Source organism: Cornus florida, unplaced genomic scaffold (genome assembly GCF_030987335.1).
Source record: "Cornus florida cultivar Cherokee Brave unplaced genomic scaffold, ASM3098733v1 CherokeeBrave_3.0.0_Hap2_Chr05, whole genome shotgun sequence".
Lineage (NCBI taxonomy): Eukaryota > Viridiplantae > Streptophyta > Magnoliopsida > Cornales > Cornaceae > Cornus > Cornus florida.
The window spans coordinates 99,657,859-99,679,118 of NW_026775575.1; the positions used below are offsets into that span (position 1 = coordinate 99,657,859).

Below are 21,260 nucleotides of genomic sequence, written 5' to 3' on the forward strand. Positions count from 1 at the left end.
CAACCAAACAACCCTATGGCGCACGAAATCTTTGGAGTGGCTAATAATAACTAAACGACGGATATTTTTGCACTAATCAATTCTAATAAGTAATATCAGCAAAAGTGACCCTTCGCTGGACCCCAAATTATGCATACAATTCTCGTCCGTGATTTGATATGGACGTTGAAACACCTCCGTCCTCGAAGAATGTTCAATTCATGGACGTCACATCGCACACTGTTTGACACAAACCCCGTGACACCAAATGACAGCCTGGACTGGCCAACATACATACATACATATATATATATATACACACACATATATATCACACAGTCCCCGCATAGAAAAAACTCACTCCCACAGAAAAACTTGTTCCCTAGAACCTGATTCATGAATGCAGCGAAAGTTCGAGGTTCAATAACCTTATATGGATAAGGAACAAAGATTATTATTTTTTAGATTGATTAACACTACATCATAACACATGTAGGTTGATTAAAATTTACGTGCCAATGAGTGGTTGTGACGTTCCACGTCCCCTAATAAACAAAAATGTCAGATACACCCTGCACACAAGTAATTAGAAGTGCAAGTTCAAATAAACCTTGGTTCTACCCTATCTGTACTAGGAACACAATTTCCTTAACATGTAACGAGTGTTCAATGATGATGGCTCTTATATACCACAGGAAATTAAGGTTACAATTAATATATAAGTGGGCGACAGCGCCCATCTTACTGGTTAGGATATGTGAGAGATGGGGATATGGCTGGACAACCAGCTAGAACTCTCCAACAGCAGTCTATAATTAGAGTTGAAAGATAGGTTAGGGTTAACACAGTTATATAAACCATACAATCATTGAACATGAAGTTTCTCCTAATCACTCCCTACTCTCTGTGTCTACTGACTTCAGTCTCTTGGCTGCACGGATGAACTCCACAATCACTTGTACCTCATCCAGTTGCTGTAAAAAGAAATTTAATGAATGCATCAGTCCTTTCGCTGTGGCTATGTCCAAACAGACCCCAGAAAATCATAAATTTTGGGATTGTGAATATTAACTGTCTTGTTTGCGGACTGAATCCTCTCCAGTGAAACAGTAGTTCCTGCTCCGTCCAGTTTGGGATGCACCTTACAGAAAAGTTGGGATATCTAGCAAACATCCCAATCTTTTTCTAAAGTGCATCCCAAACTAGACGGAACAGGAACTACTGTTCACAGGAGGGGATTTTCTTGCATGTGTGTGTGTGTGTGAGAGAGATACCTGTGAAGTGAAATGTTGGTTAATGGCATTAACCATTTGATCCTTTGTAGGATTGGAATTAACCTGTAATTGAAAATTCCAAATCACCAAGTTAGGCGAATATGTCCCAAAATTTAGGGAAAATGCATATATTGAAAAAGTTAGAAAGACCCACAAGGTTGAAGCTTCTACAATATCTCCACAATGAGCCGCTCCCTAATTTTGCCAAGTTCACTCTCTGAACATCCACATGAACATATATAAATAAGTAGGTAGCAGTGCCAGTTGTAAATTCGATAACAGTAGGGGTTGCAAAGTAATAATCCGTTTAGAAACCCTAATTGAATATCTTCTTGGTAAAATGTCACTGTATGATTTTAGAGTGGAAATGGACCATTTAAATTTCTGTTACGTAAGGAAGTGGAATACATAGGAAAAAAAAAAAAAAATCCAACAACATAACAAAAAAGAAGCTTTTCAGTAAACACATGCAAAATCTTTTCCTTTTTTTTTTTTTTTTTTTGAAATCCGTCACTAAAAATTTTTACCCGCCCTAGTCATTCAGGCCATCCAACATTCCAACCATTTGTGTACGGTGACACATTTCATGTTGGTAGTGCATGGCAACCCAGGTATTACTATGCAGAGTTATATTGATTCCAGTTATATGAGAGAATTTCTCCAGGTTGCTTACCGGTTGAGGGGTGTGAATATGAGATGGAACATCTCTGCAACTGCTACGATTTGCTGACTTTGCCGAAGTAGATAGAACCCATGGCCTTGCATACCTAACTCTTGGCTTACTCAGTTTGCTGAACTCAATACCACCAGCTGCCAAAAAGAAATAGTAACAACCTTAACAGGGAGGCCAATTTTCCAAACAACAATTGGTGGACATGGTCCTGAGAACTAGTTTTAGGGTTTGATGGGTAAAAAAATTATAAAACTTACAGAAATCATTGTCCTTTTCACCAATGTCGGAGCCACTGCTTGAATTATCAAAGTCATCTTCATCTTCTTCATTCCCAGTGGGAGGTTCCAGCACACTCAGAGCATTCCTTTGCAGCTTCACTTCAACTCCGTTCTTTAAAACCTTGTATATCATAAAAGTATATTGAATACCAATTTAACCCATCCCAATGTGACAACATAAACCTCCAAATCCAAGACCAAAAGCATAACTAAAACTTGCACCTACATAATCGATTATTATACCCATCCCTTTTCTTAAAGGTACCCCAAAAACAAAAACAATAATAGTATAATATTTAAATAATACAATAAAAAAATCTACAGAAGAGCAGTGGAGATCAATCAAATTCAGAATCTGCAAAATACCATTTTTTTTTTTTCATTGCTAAGAAACACACCCACCCACCCATTTTGCCCCTTTTGGAGAGACTTGAACCATCGACCTTCTACTTTGAAAGGTGAGAAAGTACCATTAGACTACAATGCCTTTGGTCCATTTTCTGTTACTTTGTCTTGATTTTCACTTGCCAATAGAATCAATTGTTTTCAAATCCACAAAAACCTAATACAATAAATTAACTAAGTATTTAATCAGAGAAACAATATGACTTTGAAATCTTGGCCACCTTCTAAGAAATATCTACAATCTTATGTTCTTCAAAAAATAAACAAAAAGATTTAATCAACAGCTATTTTTGTTCTAAACTATTTTCACTGCAAGAATTAGGCCACAAAATAATAAAATAAAATAAAAATTGGCAAAACTAAAATTAAAATATATTTTAAAAAAAAGGAAAACATTTATCCAGAAAAATAACATTTAGAACTAACTTTTAGATATGATATGATACGGATATATTTTTCCACAAACAGGAGTTGGTAATAGTACTAATAAAAATATATATATCCAGAGAGGGATCTTGCATTCGGATATGATTCCTTTCAGTAAAAATAAACAATTTTCTTATTTTCTTTCGTTCACTTTACTTGGAGGAAAATAAACTAATTACCCCCACCCCTAAGAAACGAACTTCTCTGCAACAATTGTCACCAGAGAAAAAGCTACAAAAGGAACTAAGACTGACTTACCTGTTGCCCTGAATCCATGTGGAAAAATAAAGATGGAGCTTGTTGATACTTGACGGTGGCTAACAAAAAACTCTAATGAGGACTATAAAAGAAAAATCTTAGCCAAAGAAGACGGTTTACAAATTTTCCACACCCCAATTAAAGGAAAAGAAATACCAAAACTGAAGAATTTCTTAGATAAAAAGGGAAACACTATCAATAGAATTCGGAAAGGTAACAGAAAAGGAAACTAAATTATATATATAAATAATTTTAATGTCAATAAAAAGAAAATCCCGTTAAAAGACGGATAAGATTTGGAAGTTTTTAAGATATGGCATGGTGTTAATTCGTTGCTGGTAGATTAGATACTCATACTTATTTTGTTGGTCTACACTGAAACTTGTAAAATTATGGATACCATCTTATGTAATGCTTTAGATTATTTCCTTTATCTATCCGGGAGTTATAAGAATAATATCATCAAAATAAAATCAATTATATTGAGTTAATAAATGAATGAATTATGAAAGAAAAAGAAAGAGATGAATTATGAAACAAAAAGTGAAGGGAATACCAGCCAGTGCCAACCACCAAGGCCAACAGCCTTCTTGACTACGCCTTGCAAACCAACCAAAACAGACTTTGTTCTGTTGTTTCCTGTTACAATAACTTTGGTGTGCCTAGGAAGCACAGAAAGCTCTTCATCGCCGCTTTCCTCGCGAAAAGGCGAGAGAATCCGAGAAGAACATAGCTCAGTCTCCAGCATATTTGTGCCGTAAATTTCTTCCACCCAATTTCAAACCAGAAGTAGTAATCAAGCAAATCCAATTAACTTGAAAAGAAGCAAAACAGCAAACTATTCCTCCACCGTCCAACACCCAAAACCTTTAAATACCACTGAACCTTCCCCGCGGCAATAAGTTGGCTAAACGAACCCAATTCACAAGATAACAAGTAGCATGGTGGACATAACATTCAAAACCCAGAACCCAAAAGCTAAATTGTTGAAAAGCCAAAAACTCTATCCCGGAAGATGAACCCACCATATTCAGTTTCACATGGCGTCCGTTCTGTAAAAGTTGTCATTCAATTTTTTTTATCTAACTTATCTTCATAGTGATTTGCTGAGCAAAAGAGTTTTTGGTACTTTCAATGGGAAAGAAGCTCTGATACTATAGTAGAAAACCTCAAGCTCCGTCAAAATCCCTGAAAAGTAAAGGTTGGCTTTATGTGATAAAGAGATCAAAGCCATAAAAATAACCAATATCAGATTGTGTTTGTGCGAGGGAGAGAGAGAGCTGCTCTGAGTTAATGAGTTATTCTTAGGGTTTAACACGAAATTTTTCAGAGACTGTTGAATGCGAGGAGCCACCAAGTTTATCCAATTTCTCCCATTCACGGACTGAGGTTGATGACAATAAATGAACAACCACAAGCACAGTCAGATTATATAGACTCAAGATAATATAATAACAAAGATCATTAAACCCTCAATTTCTTAATTAAGCTCTTTAATTTCACCAAATCACGATTGAATTTAACTTAAAATTTACTAACCCCAATCTCTTTATTCTCTCTTCCAATTTCTTTCTAACATCGTATTGGAAAATAAAGAATACAAAATAATAATAAAAATTGTTCTCAGAATATAATTAAGTTCCCCAATACTACAAAAATGCATATTCATGCATGTGTGTGTGTGTAGCAGTGAATTCAGATTGTACTACCAAAAGGGGAAAAAAAATATCCATTTAAGCTTCATAATAAGGATAATGAAGAATCTGAATTCAACTAAAGAACCCTAGAAATGAACCATGAGTAATTAGAAATACTAAGCGAAAGGTCATGAAGTACAAGGAACAAATTATTGGAACTAAATGCAACAAAGTTAATTATAGATAATTATACATCATCGACGCACTCAAAATACCTGTATGTACAACTTCGAATCAGCATGACACCACCACGAAATGCGAGCCTGAAGAGAGCGAAAACAGTGAAAGCAGGGGTTTTTCGGGGGAGAAAAATGGGATTTCGGGTTGAGAAATTGGGGAATGTGGAATGGATCTGAGTGAAATCGGAGGTGGGAGATGGATTGAGTGAAGAAAATGCGGGAATTTGGAGTGTGTGGTGTGGTGTGTGCTCTGGTGTGTGTGCTGAGGGATTATTTCAATCAAATCAGAGACCGTAAGCATGTAGAGAGAGAAAGTAGAGAGAGAAAGAGAGGGAAGACATACACTAAATGCTTACCAACTGCCATTGGAAACGACCTGCTGCAATTATGCTACTAGCATACATGACGTACGGTCACACTCCTTTATTCAGTAACCGGTTTTTCCTTATGTTGGCTTGAGAATTGGCTAATGAGCCGTTGGCTGTCAGTTTTGGCTCGGCTACCATTTTCTTTTTTGTCTGTTTGTGAAGTGAAGGGATGGGTAGAAGACAGATACTACATAAACACTGTGTTAGCTAGTGTAAATAGTGGTACTTGTTAATCCAAAATTGGGACAAGTACAGGGAAGTCAACTTTATCAGCCCATTATACAATAAGTACGGATGATATATTAAAGACAATTATTTACTTTATTTTATGGGATGTTAATGGGGTGAATTTCCTAACAAGGACTCACACAATTAAAGCATAGTTCACTATAGATCACTTTAAAATCGCATATATATCACATTTTTTATTGTTATGTTCCGCGGGAAGGAAAATAGGAGATAGAAAAAAAAAAAAAATTTCTTAGTTCTGTATAAATAATATAAGGAAATAAAGAATAATAGAAAGGATATCATCCTTACTCCTTCACAAAGTTTCATTCATTCATATATGGGTGGAAGATATTAGAGAAACAAATTAGTCTATTATAGAAGTTTTAAATTATTGCATCACCCTTTATAAATATTTAATAAATTCTATAAATAAAGTAAATGATGGATTTAATGATAAAAACAACTTAAAAATTTATCTTTCCTTTTATACTACCCATCAAATTAAATTATCAATTTTAAAAGAGGAAAACGCTTATTCTCTTCCCTATGAATATCTCAGTCATCTTTTATTCTCTTCCTTTCATTTAATTTTAAATGTTTATCAATTCATTGAGATATATGGTAAGGTATAAGTAAATATTTGCGAACTTTTAATTCTTTTTTGATACCCCCTAAAGAAAATTTAGAATTGGATTTCCAATTGACAAGTTAGTGTGAACTTGTCTATGCAATTTTGCACACAAGTTAGTGTGAACTTGTTTATGCAATTATGCACACTTCGAAGAGACTTTTCGTGCCTTGATGAGTCTCCAAGACTAGAGTTATTCCTTAAAAAGATATATTGTAATGTAGTAGGGAATTTTTCAAACATATTTAGCTAACCTTGGAATTGTTCACCAAACTAGTTGTATTAATACTTCAGCACAGAATGACATGGCTGAATGACATCCACAATAGTGTGTATTTCATCACTCTTTATTATCTTGGAGTTCAAGTATTTTTCCAGAGTTACTAACTTAACAGAATTAGATGGTTCATGATGAAAAAAAAGTAAAATTTATATATAAACCTCGAAGTAATAAGAATATTTACCCGTCCACTATATTACCTAAATAATAACCTCCCCTCTAGTTGAAGGTATTGACTTTTTCTGTCATAAAATCTAACACTCTTGCTTATTTATGCCATACTCAATATTTATTTAAAATCAGAGAATATCCTTAAAATGCTACTTTGTCCAAAAATATATATATATATTTTACATTAAAAAAATAATAAAAGTACAATAGATTGAATAGTTACTTAATACATTTAGGCCAAAATCAACCCTTACGAGGCGGAGTCGGTGCCTGCCCGGGGCAAGTGTCCCCTGGTCTGCCCCGCTTACTATATAATATATAATAAATTTATATATTACATGTATATATGAAAAAATTCATATAATGCCCCCCTAAAATTTTTATTTTCTAAAATTATCTCCAATTTTTTTTCCTTTCAAAATTCTCTCATTTTTCTTTCCTTTTTAAATTATTTGTTAACTATTTATCTTTCTTAAATTACTCATTGATTGACATATTATTTAAAGCTCCTCGATAGAATTTAATTTCAACTCGAAACTATAGAAGATTATTTAGGTCAAATGGCCTCTCAAACTCAAAATATAGCAAATGTATGAAAATAGGCATTCGAATGAACTCTTTCAAAAGATCTATCATATTTTGAAATTATCAAGATATTAAAATGAAAATAAGACACTCCAATAGGTTCTCAAAATATGAAATGGTTATTGTGTCAAAAAGTAGCATTTTAGATGAAATGCGTCGTTGAAGCAGAATTGTAAAAATATAATATTTTAATATTATAATTCTTCTTAAAATATAATATTTTGTATTGGAGAAGCTTTAAGGAGAATTATCACAATAATAATTGATGGTGAGCTGATTTTAGTCCACGAGGGCATTTTAGACCAAAAATGTTCAGCATCAAAGCAAAAGTGAGAAACACCAAACCAAGCCGGGTTGGAAGCTAGGAAAGCCACTGACCCTGGTTGATGTACACGTGTCAAGGACAACAGGTGTCGGATCTTATCCAGGCAAAAAGTATTCGTACCGAGCCTACCAGCTCCTCCTCTCTCTCTTTAAGTTGAATTCAAAACTGTGCGTAGTTTTTGTAGTATTGGGCATTGAGACACTGTATATGAAATTTCGTAAATTTGAATTTTGATTTGGAGTCCGCTCTTTCTACGAGGCAGCTGGAGAGCACTCTCCTCTACACCTAGGATTCAAAGGAGTGGGCTCCACTCAGCACATGCTCTGCATTAACTTTACCCTGTGTATCGTACCTACTTAATCTATATATATCTCTCTCTCTCTCTCCAGAGAGCGAACGATTTAGTGCAACTCGCATCACCGTATTACCGTGTCTCGTCCGTTGGATTCATTTCCCAAGCACTCACGTCGCCTTTATTGCTTAAATTTCTTTTGTACCATTCATTTTGAAAATAAAATAATAATATTCATAATCTACTTTTAAACTAACACAATCAATTATTGAAGATTAAAACTAACACAATCATACTATTTCATAATTACTACTTTTGAAGATAAACTATTATTGAAGAGCTATTGTGTCTAGCAACTTTATTTAAAAAAATCAGGTCCAAACTTAAAGATCTCAAGTATCAAATCCCTACTAAAGATGGGCTAGTTTTGTTGACAAGAATATAGTATTAATTTAGTGCAAACTAGAGGAAGCTGGTGCAAAAAAGGCCAAGGAAACTTCCAAAAAGAGAGCGTGAAGGAAGCTGCAAAGTGAAATGTTGAGCCAGGACATATATATGTGTGTATATATATTAAAATGATTTTTTTTTGTACACCTTTAAACAAGAAACTTATCAACATCCGCGCCAACCATAATTTTTTGAATATGATTACTATGTTTTTTTAGTGGCTAACTAACACTTGAATCATATTCAATGATTATTATGGTTAGTGTGGATAAATTTCTTACTCACATGTATACAAAAGACCATTTCTGATATATATATATATATATATATTGGGAATGATAAAACATGGAAATGCTAATTTTAGTCCCAGCAATCTTTAAGCTGCATACCCAACTAATTATTACAAACACAAAGCAAATGTGCATATCTATAAAGATTGTGAGAAGCAATTTGATCGGTAAAATAGATGCAGTCAGGTCTAATAGTGTAACAAAAACTCAATACTAACAAATTAAAATCCAATGAGAAGGAGTTGAATTGGTATAAAATGACTAGGAGTAGGAGCAGAAAAGACCAACCACCATATCAGTAACCTATAATTTACAGTACAAACGCAAAACTCCCAACCCACCCAAAAAAATCTTACTCGAGGAAAAATGAAAATAAAAATAAAACAAGAAACAAAGAGTGGAGGTAAAATAGAAAGAGAGCACCGAGGAAACGTGATCAACTCTTGAGTAGAGCTTCAAGGGCTTCAAAGAAAAAAGGAGCCATTTCGGGGCTTGGAGTTTTAATTGCACACTTGAGCCCAGGGATTCCAATAACTGCTGTTAGTTCAATCAAGAAAGGGACTCCCCGAGGGATCTTAGAAGAGAGATACAGCACGTCCTGGTTTGCATTCTTACGTTTAGCAACAAAGAACATGTTTGATGCGGCCAGCCGGTCTAGGGTTGATTCCACACTGTTCACCACAATGCCAGGAAAGTCCTTTAACACCTCATTTGAATCAGGCAAGGACTTCCATGTCTGCAATGTCCAGAAAATACAAAACCATCAACCTCCAATTACTACCATAGAACTAATAGAAAATTTCTACCTAAAATTGTGGCAGGAGAATTCAGATAGAGCATGAATTGTCAACTACTTGTTGATAAGCAACATTAGACATACTAAGAAGCAATTCATCAGATATTCAAACATATTGCAAATTTCCTGAGCTATCCAATAATCTAAATAATTCTTGTCTACATCACGCATTGCTTCAAAAGTCAAACTTCTTAATCAGATATGGTCAAAAACAAAGAGGGAAAACTGAGGCAGAAAGCATAATCATCATCATTATTTCTTTCTATTTTATTTATTTATTTATTTATTTATATTTTTTTAGACTATAATCATCATTATCATTACTTTATCAACTTAGAACATGATACAGATAACAATATAGATTTAACAAGATTTCATTACCTCGAGAAATGTAGAACGCTCCATTCTCCCATCCTCGGTGAAGAATACCAGCAATGAGATTTTATCATTGAAGTACCACACAGGCTGTTGATTATTTTTCACAGCGACCTGCAGAAGTGTGTTTGGAGGACCAGGAGCTACATTCTGGAACAACACCATAGGCAGGAGAGTGCTTGCTGATGTCCCAGGTTGCAATTGTGGGACCTGGTTCACAATGAGACATCATTAGAACACAACCTTGTAAAGATCTGTCTCTTTGACCACTGAACTGAATTAATACTTACCTGAAGAGGTCCAGCAGCAGCAACGCCAAATGTATTCTTGTTGAACTGGATCATAAACCCATCAAGGGGAATCTGTGTGTTGTTCTCGAACAACAAGCTGTAAAATATTTGACCATCTCTTCGTATCAGCTGTGCACTGATTTGCAGGCCTTGACCAGTTGACGCTGGTAATAGAACCGGCAAAGGAGGGCTGCAATCAGAGTCAGAACTCTGTCAGTGCATTCATAGGGGCACAAATCATACTGAATTTTCATTACGCACATCACATCCAGTTTTAAGACTCAAAATACGATGAATGAAAATTCTGAAGTTACTATTAGCTCCACAGATTATTCCCAGGTATTGCCAAACCCAACAGCAGTTTTGCAATAATTAAATAATAAATTTCTAACATTAAACTGCAAATAGCTTGTCCTGATGATTCTGCATCACAACAATCCATTTACCAATAAGAAATGGTTCCACCATACACTTACCCAGCAGGTGCTGCAGGCTGATCAACAGACACAATAGCATTGTTACTATTGTTGCTATTATCCAGGCCTATAAGGTCACCAAGTAGATCTGGCACAGCAGGAGGTGCAGGCACAACTGGTCCAGTGGCTGGTTGCCTTGCAGCATTACTTGAAGTACCAGGTGGTGATGCACCACTATCAACTGCATGAGAAGGTGTATCAGAATATGCTGTTTCACTCCCATCAGGATAGTCATCTTCTTCAGTTTTCTGGGCAGTCCTTACGCGGGTCACAAATGCATCCGGGGGCTTGTGATACACGGAGGACAAAGTAGCTATGTTGGCAAGAAGCTCATCAAGAAGAGAAGAATCAAGTAGGTTTGAATCATCACTGATCACAGGCTTCTCAGCTAACACCACATCCTTCGCTGCCTGAGAGAGAAAAAGAAGGTCCATCATGTTACTGTCCAAGCCATCTCAGATGCACGGTCACAAGGAGTACAGAAAGCCTAGAGGATAATGATACTGACTAACTACATAACACAACCCTCTTCACTCCTGTGAAGTTGGAAGTGGCTCTGTGCATCAAGAAAACCTTCAGAATTGCACAAGCAAAAGTTGAACTATTCATGGAGGTGAAAGAGAGCTTTACCTAAAGAAAATAAGATAATGCTTTAATTATCTTTTGCCTTGTGGCTCTACAAGTTGTGCTAAGAATGAGATGTATACAAGGACCCCAATGGAAACACTTGGGGCATCATACCCAAGGAAAAGGTTAGCACCCAGTGCAATCCTTGTTAATCCAAGGGTGCTGGGAGGGGCATCAAAACTCAGGGATATTTTTATCTCGGGAGAAAACAAAACAGTATGGGGCATCATAGAAGCATCATACCCTAGTGAATTTTCTAATGTCGAGAGAAAAGTAAACAGTATGGGGCATCGTAGAATTTGTAGAAAGAGAATCATAATTGATTTAACTAATACATACCTCGGGATCAGTTGAAAGAAGACGCCAATAAATGTATGCACGATCACGTAAATCTGGATTATCAGTCTCCACAGTGGCATTATTTAACACGACCTATAAAGATGACAATGGTAAGAATCAACATAAAAATAAAATATTCGCCACTGAATTTCCAAGATTTTTATGCTTGTAGCTGAAGCAATATTGCAGCTGACATTTTAAATAAAAGTTACAGCTTCAAGAGAAGATGCTTAAATATAACAGAAACTTTAGAGAGAAGAAGGGTTCTACATATATTTAACTACAAAACGAGAAGCAAGCAAGGAATCATTTGGCTCTTATTTGGAAATTTTCCTGCTTAGAAGCAGAAATTTCCTTGGCCTTTGCTTTAAAAAGAAAGAACATTTTTTGAACCCCTAACCAATCAAGGCACTTATTATCACAATATGTTCCTATGCAAAATTCAATTGTTACTAGAAAAGACAAGCAGAGAAAATTAAAAGAGGCTTCCAGATCTGACAGTATCCTTCAACTGTTTATGCAGTGAAAATAGAGCAGAATTGGAATTTTCTTAAGCTAAAAATGGCACTTAAGACTATTACTATTTGAAATGGTAAAAGTTTAGGCCATTTAGCATGAAGACCCAGAGTCGAGACCTAGGACAGCTCCTTCATGCCGAAAAAAGCCAGAGGTTAGGTCTATCTAAATTATCCCTTTCGATCATATTAGATTGTTGGAACCAACACTTGATGGTGTTCATCGTGGGGCTGTTGCTTGCTTGAAAATATAAGTTCAACTCCACAGACAACAAATTATTTCGTGCCACCCCGGGTGATGCCTATTGTAGTGTAGCACCCGGGTTCAGGCTGTTCAGCCTTCTCCTTGCCGAGTTTCGCTTCTGATTTCTCTCTGAGTCTCTAGTTCGTTACCTTCTATTAACGATCTTCTCCTGCTGCTAGCTTTGCTTGTTTCGTTGAGCTCGCTAAATAAACATCAAAGGTTGAGGTAACACCAAATATATCCCTCCCACCATCCCATGTTGACAGGGTAATCATTGGGTAAAGTCCCTCTATAAACCAGAACGTTCATAATCTCACCATTTAAGCACCAAAAAGAACTAGGCATCTCAAAAGTCCACTCTAAGTGTACCAAAAGTCACCCAGTTTCAATCATTCAATTATTTCAACCCAAGAAACATGTAATGCAATCTAATGGTTGAACATCTCATTGAGAATTTTTTCCCTTTCCCGGAGGAGCAGACAAAGTAACAGAGACTCATCAGATGGAGCGCTTCTGTAATGCTCTAATCAATTAGGAGCCAGATGGAGCAGGCAGTAAATCTAAAAAGCCATTTAAAGGCAACTGAAGAGAAGGGGTAGTGAAGGCATCTTTGATTTCATCTTCTTAATTATTATTATTATTATTTGTTTAAAAAAATCAGGGTCCAGAACAGAAATACAATTCATAAAATCAAGATTACATGCCTGTATCATCTGCTGTGGACCCTCAGTTGGCTTCTTCAGAAAAAGTTTGACTGTTGCTGTCAGCAACTGCAACTGGACTTGTGCAGGTTCTTCAGGGAAACTCTCCAGAAAGCTTTCTAGGAGCTCATCAGCATTGTCAATTCTTTCAGCATATTCACCAATTATCCATATCATTGATGCCTGAGAAAAAGAAATTATAACAATAAATTCATGACATGTGAATTCTGAAGAACATGGGCAATCAAAATAAATAAATAAACCCTTGCAATTATTTCAGAGCACCTTCGCCTCTGGCTCATCTAGAGTGTCTAAGCTCTCACAAAGTGTAGCAATGATGGACTCATAGCTGCAGTAAAAGATAGAATCAAGAACAAATTTAAAAAACAAGCATCACATTATGACCATGACATGGCAAAAAATAAAAAGAACTTACGTGTTAGGATATCTCCTAAAAATATCTTTGATAACTATAATAGCTTCTTGAACAACATAGTTTACTTTAATCTTGATCAGCTCAAGCAAAACACTAATGCACCGTTCAGCTGCTCTCTCTAACTTGATGGCACATCGCCCAATAGCACGAACAGCCTTTCTGACAAAATCTACATCTACTTCTGTAGCATACTCTTTGAACTCCAACAGAACCTGCAGGAAGTGCAAACCAAGGAGTATTACAAACAAACAAAATCTGAGTAAGAGATGCCAAAATTAAGATGATTAATCCTATAAGAGTCTACTTACCTGGTCTATATTCCGGTCTGAAGAAAGCTTTATCATGATCTCCAACTTTTCCATCTTCACGTAAATTGGATCATTGTACTTGCAGAAAAATACCTAGCAACAGAAAAGGGTAGTCTATAATTAGGCCCTCGTTATTCCAATATCAATACAAGATACAAAAAGTAAACCATAAAAAGAAATACCCATGCTAGCACAGCACATATTCAACCATAAAAAGAAATACCCATGCTAGCACAGCACATATCAAGTAAGACAAAAACAACAACAAATCACCTTGATTTCATGGGCAAGTATTGTAGGCCGTCTTTGAACAATAAGGTTGATGTTCCGCAATGCAACATACTGAATCTCCGGTTCAGCAGAAAGTAAAGTCACAAGAGGAGGCGCCATTTTCTTGCAAAGATTTCGAACCACATCGGTACTTGTGATGAGTTCCATTTGTTGGAGGATCATCTGCGAGGCCCAAAAAAAAAGCGGAAAATATATTTAACAATGGATATTCAATTAGTAAATAACAATGAGGACCGAGGACATTAATAGGAATAATAAAAATGGTTAATACCAATCAATTTGATCAAAATAAATGAATGTCACCTTAACAGCCGAAAGCACTACTGCACAATTTGCATGCTGTAATCTTGGAGTAACTCGCTCCACTATATTTTCAGCTTCACGAGCATCCTCTGCCTTGTACTTGGACAGTGCATCCAATATGAAAACTTGACCCCACCTAAGCTCATATATCATAATTGACATTTAATGAGCAAAGCATAAGCTTACTATAGACCAGATTTTACGAAAATGAACTCACAGCTAAGATACAAGGGATTAGTAGAATCATAATTCATAAGGACTGCGTCAAGTTTTATTAATATAGTATGACTGATAGCTAACAAAGCTTGGGATCAGCTGCAAAGCCATTATGAGCATCATACCTATGGAATAAACAAGACTAATTAACAACTGACGCAATCCAGATAACTGAGACCTATTTCTTTCCCAAAGTGAGTTCTATCCTTGTGCAATCACCATCACCTACATAGTTCGCTTGAACGTAAATAAAGGCACAATATGTTCAAACACATAAAGCTACATTCCTCCAACTCAATAACAATGGGATGAGGAAAGTGAAAAACAAAGAAATAATCTCACATTTCACATCCCTCCAGTTAATATGCCATCACAGTGCTGGTCCCGCTCATGGGAAGGAGGGGGAGTAGATTGGAGAGACTTGACATTTGTCTCTACATCCCTCTAGATATGATTATGAAAATATGCCAGATATAAATCATATAAATGTATGTATTTATATATATAAATAATAGGTAAAAATCGCATAACATTTGCTTCAAGGCTACAACATCTTATATCAACATTATGAACTTTCTAGGATACGCATAGGTAACAAAAAGAAAACAAAAGAGGCTAATTAATCAACCTGCCCGATATGAATTTAATAAATCAAAGATTATTCTATCCCAAATAATTGGGAAAAGGCTTGGTGGTGGTTGTTGTAGTCGTATTCTATCCCAGACCTCGGGTATAATGTCAAACTTTATTCCTAAATTTACAATGCATAAGCATTTCTAACGAAGTAAAACCTACAGTCGTAAGGACCAACCAAAAAGTACTTTGATATTGAATTTTTTTTTTTTATTTTTTTTTTTTGATAAGTATTGAATATTTGCAAACTTAGAATGAAGTAGCGAAAGTGAAACATAATATCTTTGCCAAGATTATAGCTAAAAGAACCCATTGTATATTGTCTTACCAACATTAATTATGTATGACCAATTAAACAAGAGAAATTGGCTGCGAGAAATTTACTACTCACCCATGCAATGGAAAATTCTACAATATATCTTTTAAATTGCCAAAGAACTCACATATTTAAAAATCATACAACTTACTCTGTGCATTCATTTAGAGCAGTAAGGAGCTTTGAAAGTGTGTGGCTCGTGATCTCAAAGATAGGTCTGTTACTGTTCTCCTGAATCTCTGCAAGTGCTGCTACAGCATTTGCTACAACCATTGGATTATTGTCAGATATCAAATCTTTAAGAGCTTCTAGAAACCCCCTGTCCTCTACTAGCTCAGCATTTATGTCATATAGTTTAGCAACACATACAGCTGCCGTCTTGCGAACATAGGGATCATCATCCTGAAAAGTAATGAAATAAAAAAGATATGGTAAATTGTTGAACTAAAAATTGCACAATACATTACATGAGAAAGATGCTGTGGTTCTAACTTCTAAGAAATAGACAGCATGTGCAATTGAACTACAAGACATTTGCAACATTATTTGAAGAAGAGAGAAATTGCCAATGACACGTGATATAGTAAACCTTTTACCAAGCATAAAAAGAAAACAATATTTAAGTAAACCTTGAGACATCTCTGAAGAGGATCGCACAGATATTCTGTAATTTTATCAACACGGATGCATCCCATTGTCCGTACAGCCAAAGCACGAATCAGCGGATTTGGATCTTGTGAATCCTGCAGAGACATTTAAAAATCAGAATACTATTAGAAACTCTTAGAAGCAATTTTCAGCAACATAGAACCCACAAAATGTAATTAATTAAAAGAAATTAATAAAAAAAATAAAGGTGGCATGTAACCATGAGGAGGAGATTGAAGATAGTTGTACATTGAATTTAAGCAGGAAGGATAAAAAGAGGTGCTTCTCCTAAGTGGTACAGACACGATGCGATACAACAAGGATGCACCAACTCACCAAATCATAAAAATGGTAGGATGCAGACATAATATACATCTATCGACGGACCAGACTATGGTAAGTATTTAGCTTTGACTACCTTTTTAAGTTTTTTACCAGGAATTACATAATATAGAAGATGAAACTCGAGAAATATCATAAATAGTATTATACACACACACACACTACTACTGCTATTTTTACTACATTTGTAACTTCACAATTTTATTCTTGTCCTATATCAAAAAGTATCCATTGCATTATTGACATGCAGTGACTACGTGTACAAATTTCAAATTTTGATTAAAATAAGAGGTTGGCAATGTTGAGGCTATTTAACCTTCTTTCTTGGTGTGTTGGATATGGGCCTCAGTTAGATGTGCTTGTGCTGTATAAGTCGTGTAACACAATGATGAGTATCCTGGATTGGTTGGCTATCAGAAATAAAAAAAAAAATTATTTTTAAATCATGGACATGCCACAAAAGGTGTTCAACATTTATCAAATAGTGCCTATGAATTGTTGGTGCAACATGTGCACGACACGAATACAACTCCTTCTTAGAAGTGTCCATACTTCACGACGTTTCTCCATATATTTGTCTAATCTGGACAAACCTACTAAATTAAAGAAATTTTTCTCACGACTCTAAACGCCATCCATTCACTATTATTCATAAGGAAGAGCAGTCATATGATAAATTATCTAGAAACCAAAAATAGAAGATATACAATTCAAGGATTTCCTTCCCAAAGTAGCACTTATTTTTCTTTTCAGCGCACTTATTATGATAAGACTTTATGAAGCACCTATTTTGTCAATTTGGGTTGTGAATGATAACATAAACATATCAATGCAGAAAAAATAAATAAATATATATACATATATGGCAATTAATTTACCCATTTTAGCCTCAAGTTTCTAAAAAAATAGCAACAATATTAAAATGTAAGAATACAAATTCACATCATATCATGGTTCTTACCTTCACAAATGTATTTACTGCAAGTATAGCTAGATCGGGTTGACTTTTAGCATAGTTGATGAGATATAGATAAACAAGCTTTTTGAGCTCCAAATTCTCTGTTTGCATGCAATTGACAACATCTGTGAACAGTGATGAAACATCCTTCCCAACAGTCATAGCAGCAATTACCTTTTTTACTGCATCTTTTCTCTTATCCTGTATGGCATAGAAAAGGAACAGGTATTTCATAACTGCTCAAAAAGTAAAAATGAAAGACTATCATGAATTAAAGTAATAACATGAAGCTGTCCAACATTAACACATTTTGCAGTCAAGATCATCACTTAACTTGAACTCGCATACATGTGAGAAATACAACATATCCACAATTTGATTGTAATGATCAAAACAAACTATTCTTTATGGTCATCGTGAGGTAAAAAAGTTTAAGTAAATACAGTTTACACACTACAGAAACATGAAATGGCTCCTAGAAGCCAATAAAACTCAAAAGAAATAAGTGGACACTGGTGGCAACAATATAATCACACATCAACAAGAACTTTATAAAAAAAAAAAAAAAAAACTATCACAGTGCTACAGGTAAATGATCCCTATAATAAACACAGCCGTAAACCCTAACCCTCATTATACGGAATATTGAAACTACATCAAGGATGATCAAGCTATCCTAGACAATTCCTAATTGACCAGAAAACGTGAGAAGATCAAATCAACTAGATCTCAAATTGCATTAAAAGTACATTTTTGGTGATTTCAGACAACAAAATATTGAACCATAATAGGTCGAATTTTTTTTTTTTTTTTTTTCTTTTTCAATTTCATGATTCCAATTAACATGTTTCATAAAGTCTTAATTCCAGAATTTTTCTATGCTCCTCAATTTTATGGTTCTATATATGTGTGTGTAGGGAGAGAGAGCTTGCAGATTTTGCAGTACAAGCTTGAGCCACATAAATAATAACAAATAACAAGAATCCATAAATTTGAATAAGCGAAATGCAATTCAACAAAAGCTTGAACGACATAAATAATAAATCAAATCAAAATAACCAATAGATATGGTATCAATCCCCATCGATCCTTAGCAGAGACGCTATATCAGCTGAATCAAGAGCGTAAATTGAGCAGATCAAGCAAAACAACAGGCAAATGGTCTGGATTCAAACTCGAAGAAACGCATCACCGTAGATATATGCTATGAACACATATACATATTTATATATATACATATATATATATATACCTTGTACTGAGAATTAAGCTCTTCTTTGAGCTCAGGGATTTCACCCTTCTTGGTGGTGGAGAAGTACTTGGAGTCGTGTCCGCTCATCTCTCTCTCTATCGCTATCGCTCTCTCTCTCTCTCTCTCTGTGTGCGAGTCTACGACTCCTCGGAGCAGCCTGAGAAAGAAATGGCAATCGCCGATCCGAGACTCGAAGGCAATGAAAATGGAAATTTATCAAATAAGTGCAACTTTTTTTCTTATTAATTAGAAGTTGTATCAATTCTAAATAAAAATGTTAAAAATCGTATTTTTCTATGGATATTTTCATATTAGTTCTAGATGTCTTAAATTTTGAATATTAATCGTCAAAATCTATTTCCCTAAAAAGTTAATTTATTCTCAAAAGAGTACTAATGTCATTGTTATACTTTTTCAAAAGTAGATTAATTTTGTAAAGGTTAAATTAATACAAGTAATATAAAAAGAATTAAATTTCCAAAAAAATATGTAAGTTGTTTGAAATTTTGAATATTTAAACAAAAAAAAAAAAATGTTTTTTTCAATAAAATATCCCGGGAAAAAAAATGTTGCAAACGTATGACTTAATAATCTTATGTAAACTTTATATTAAGTTTTTAAAAATAAAATATAAGATTTATTGGTTTTTTTTTTTCTTTTTTTTAATGTGAATCCATATAAATCAGCCTGTTTATATTATCAAACTGTCAAACTGTTTGCTAAGCTTTTATGAATAAATTATAAGAAATAATACTTAGATCCTCATCAGTGAAGATATACATTGTCCTTACAAGTGATATAGACCAATAATAAGTGAACATACCATCTATAATTACTAAATGAAATATGTGGGATGTACTCACTATTTTTTATTTGATAATTAAATATGTGCCCACTATATTTGATTTGGTAAATAAAAATTATGTATTCATTAGTTATTGGTCCATATCATCTGTGAGACCTGAGCATTATCCAATTATAAAATGGTCAATTGACGTCAAACACAGTGACAATTTGGGGTTTTGCTTCTTCTTTTCTTCGTCGAATTGGGAACTAGCTGCCCGTTGCTCTAGCACCTGAAGGTTCCTCCCTCTGAAACAACAAACAGATCGTTCGGTTCGGATAAGTCAAGTGTCCCTTTCAAAAATGGTAAAGCCAACGGACATATAAAAACTGGTGCTATTGCGGCTACACCTCCCGATGCCAATTATAAAATGGTCAATTAACCAACCTTGAATTACCAAAACGCCAAAAAGATAAATAACTACAAGTTCAGCACACGCTTAGAGGTAAAATTACAAAGGAACCCAAGAATTGCTAACCAAAATGCACTCTAATTAACTTTATATTTCTTTATCTGCTTCACATTAGGCGTTCTCTATATTCTTTTAAACATGGGTACAAAAAAAAAAAAAAAAAAAAAAAAAACACATTTACTTTTAGGCTCTATTTGTTTAGATGTAAAATATTTTTTATAAAATAATTTTTTTATTTTATGATATTTGGTTGTGGTAAAATGTTTACAAAAAATAAAAATATTAAAATCTAACAATAATAACTTATCCATGTCTCACTCGAAAGACTCAACCTCGACCTTGACCTCGACCTAAATTTTTGCCAAATACAAAAAAAGTAAAATAATAAATATATATATATATATATTACCTGAAAAAATAAAATTTATTACGAGAAAAATATTTTACTTCGAAATAAACAAAGCCTTAATATAGAAATAAAATAGCCATCTATATTTATTTGTAACTAATTGGTAGTGCCGGAGGCAATTTTATTATTATTTTTTATCCCAATACCAAGTGGATAAGAATATCAAATTCTTTCATAATATCACTATTTTATTGCAATTGTTACATATAAATGGTGTTAATGGCCTGTGTTTACTATTTTATGGAGTCAAAGTTTTATAGTTTTGAAAATATAGAGTTGATCAAAATGTTGATGTGGACATGGAAAAACATTGTTCACTCTCACAGAAGTATTACTTTTACGCACATAGGTACCACTTTTTGGGCACGCGTGTATCGCTTTTTGGGCATCAGATACCACATTTGTTTTGGGCATAGAGGTACCACTTTATTGACACAGGTACCACTTTTTTTATATAGCACAAAAAATGTATCTGATGACAAAAAGTTGTACTTGCATGCACAAAAATTGGTACCTATATGCCTAAATGTAATACCTCTGTGAGAGTAAATAGTATTTTTTCATGTCTTCAATTTTTGAAATTATGAAACTTTAACTCCATTAAATTGTAATTACGAGTCATTAGCATTATTTATGTGTAATAATCCCTTAGGTTCGTTTGGTTAGCAAAAATTAGCTAGAAAGGAAAATATTAAAAAAAATTATTCGTTTGGTTATATGGCAAGTGAAAATTGTTAGAAAAG

At 34.5% G+C, this 21,260-nt stretch overlaps 2 protein-coding genes across 4 annotated transcripts; both read right to left on the reverse strand.

The window, feature by feature from the left end:
• Positions 1 to 642: 642 nt before the first annotated feature.
• On the reverse strand, positions 643 to 5,544 carry LOC132307936 (uncharacterized). 3 transcript variants are annotated; one of them, XM_059805839.1, is made up of 7 exons: positions 5,206 to 5,544; positions 3,850 to 4,481; positions 2,184 to 2,325; positions 1,927 to 2,063; positions 1,408 to 1,470; positions 1,254 to 1,316; positions 643 to 953 (listed from the first exon to the last, which is right to left on the reverse strand). In XM_059805839.1, exons 2-7 carry the CDS (start codon positions 4,039 to 4,041, stop codon positions 870 to 872), a joined length of 681 nt encoding a protein of 226 aa, XP_059661822.1. In that variant the 5' UTR covers positions 4,042 to 4,481; positions 5,206 to 5,544; the 3' UTR covers positions 643 to 869. The 3 variants fall into 3 exon arrangements, with proteins under 3 accessions (XP_059661822.1, XP_059661823.1, XP_059661821.1); XM_059805840.1 differs by having other exon boundaries at positions 3,850 to 4,499; XM_059805838.1 differs by having other exon boundaries at positions 3,850 to 4,677.
• Positions 5,545 to 8,932: 3,388 nt separating this feature from the next.
• LOC132307937 (beta-adaptin-like protein B) lies at positions 8,933 to 19,110 on the reverse strand. The gene is made up of 15 exons (XM_059805841.1): positions 18,853 to 19,110; positions 17,604 to 17,801; positions 16,282 to 16,395; positions 15,804 to 16,054; positions 14,488 to 14,623; positions 14,167 to 14,346; positions 13,894 to 13,986; positions 13,586 to 13,797; positions 13,435 to 13,498; positions 13,153 to 13,332; positions 11,690 to 11,782; positions 10,724 to 11,133; positions 10,248 to 10,437; positions 9,964 to 10,167; positions 8,933 to 9,522 (listed from the first exon to the last, which is right to left on the reverse strand). The coding sequence occupies exons 1-15, from the start codon at positions 18,937 to 18,939 to the stop codon at positions 9,223 to 9,225; spliced, it is 2,712 nt and encodes a 903-aa protein (XP_059661824.1). The 5' UTR covers positions 18,940 to 19,110; the 3' UTR covers positions 8,933 to 9,222.
• Positions 19,111 to 21,260: the final 2,150 nt, after the last annotated feature.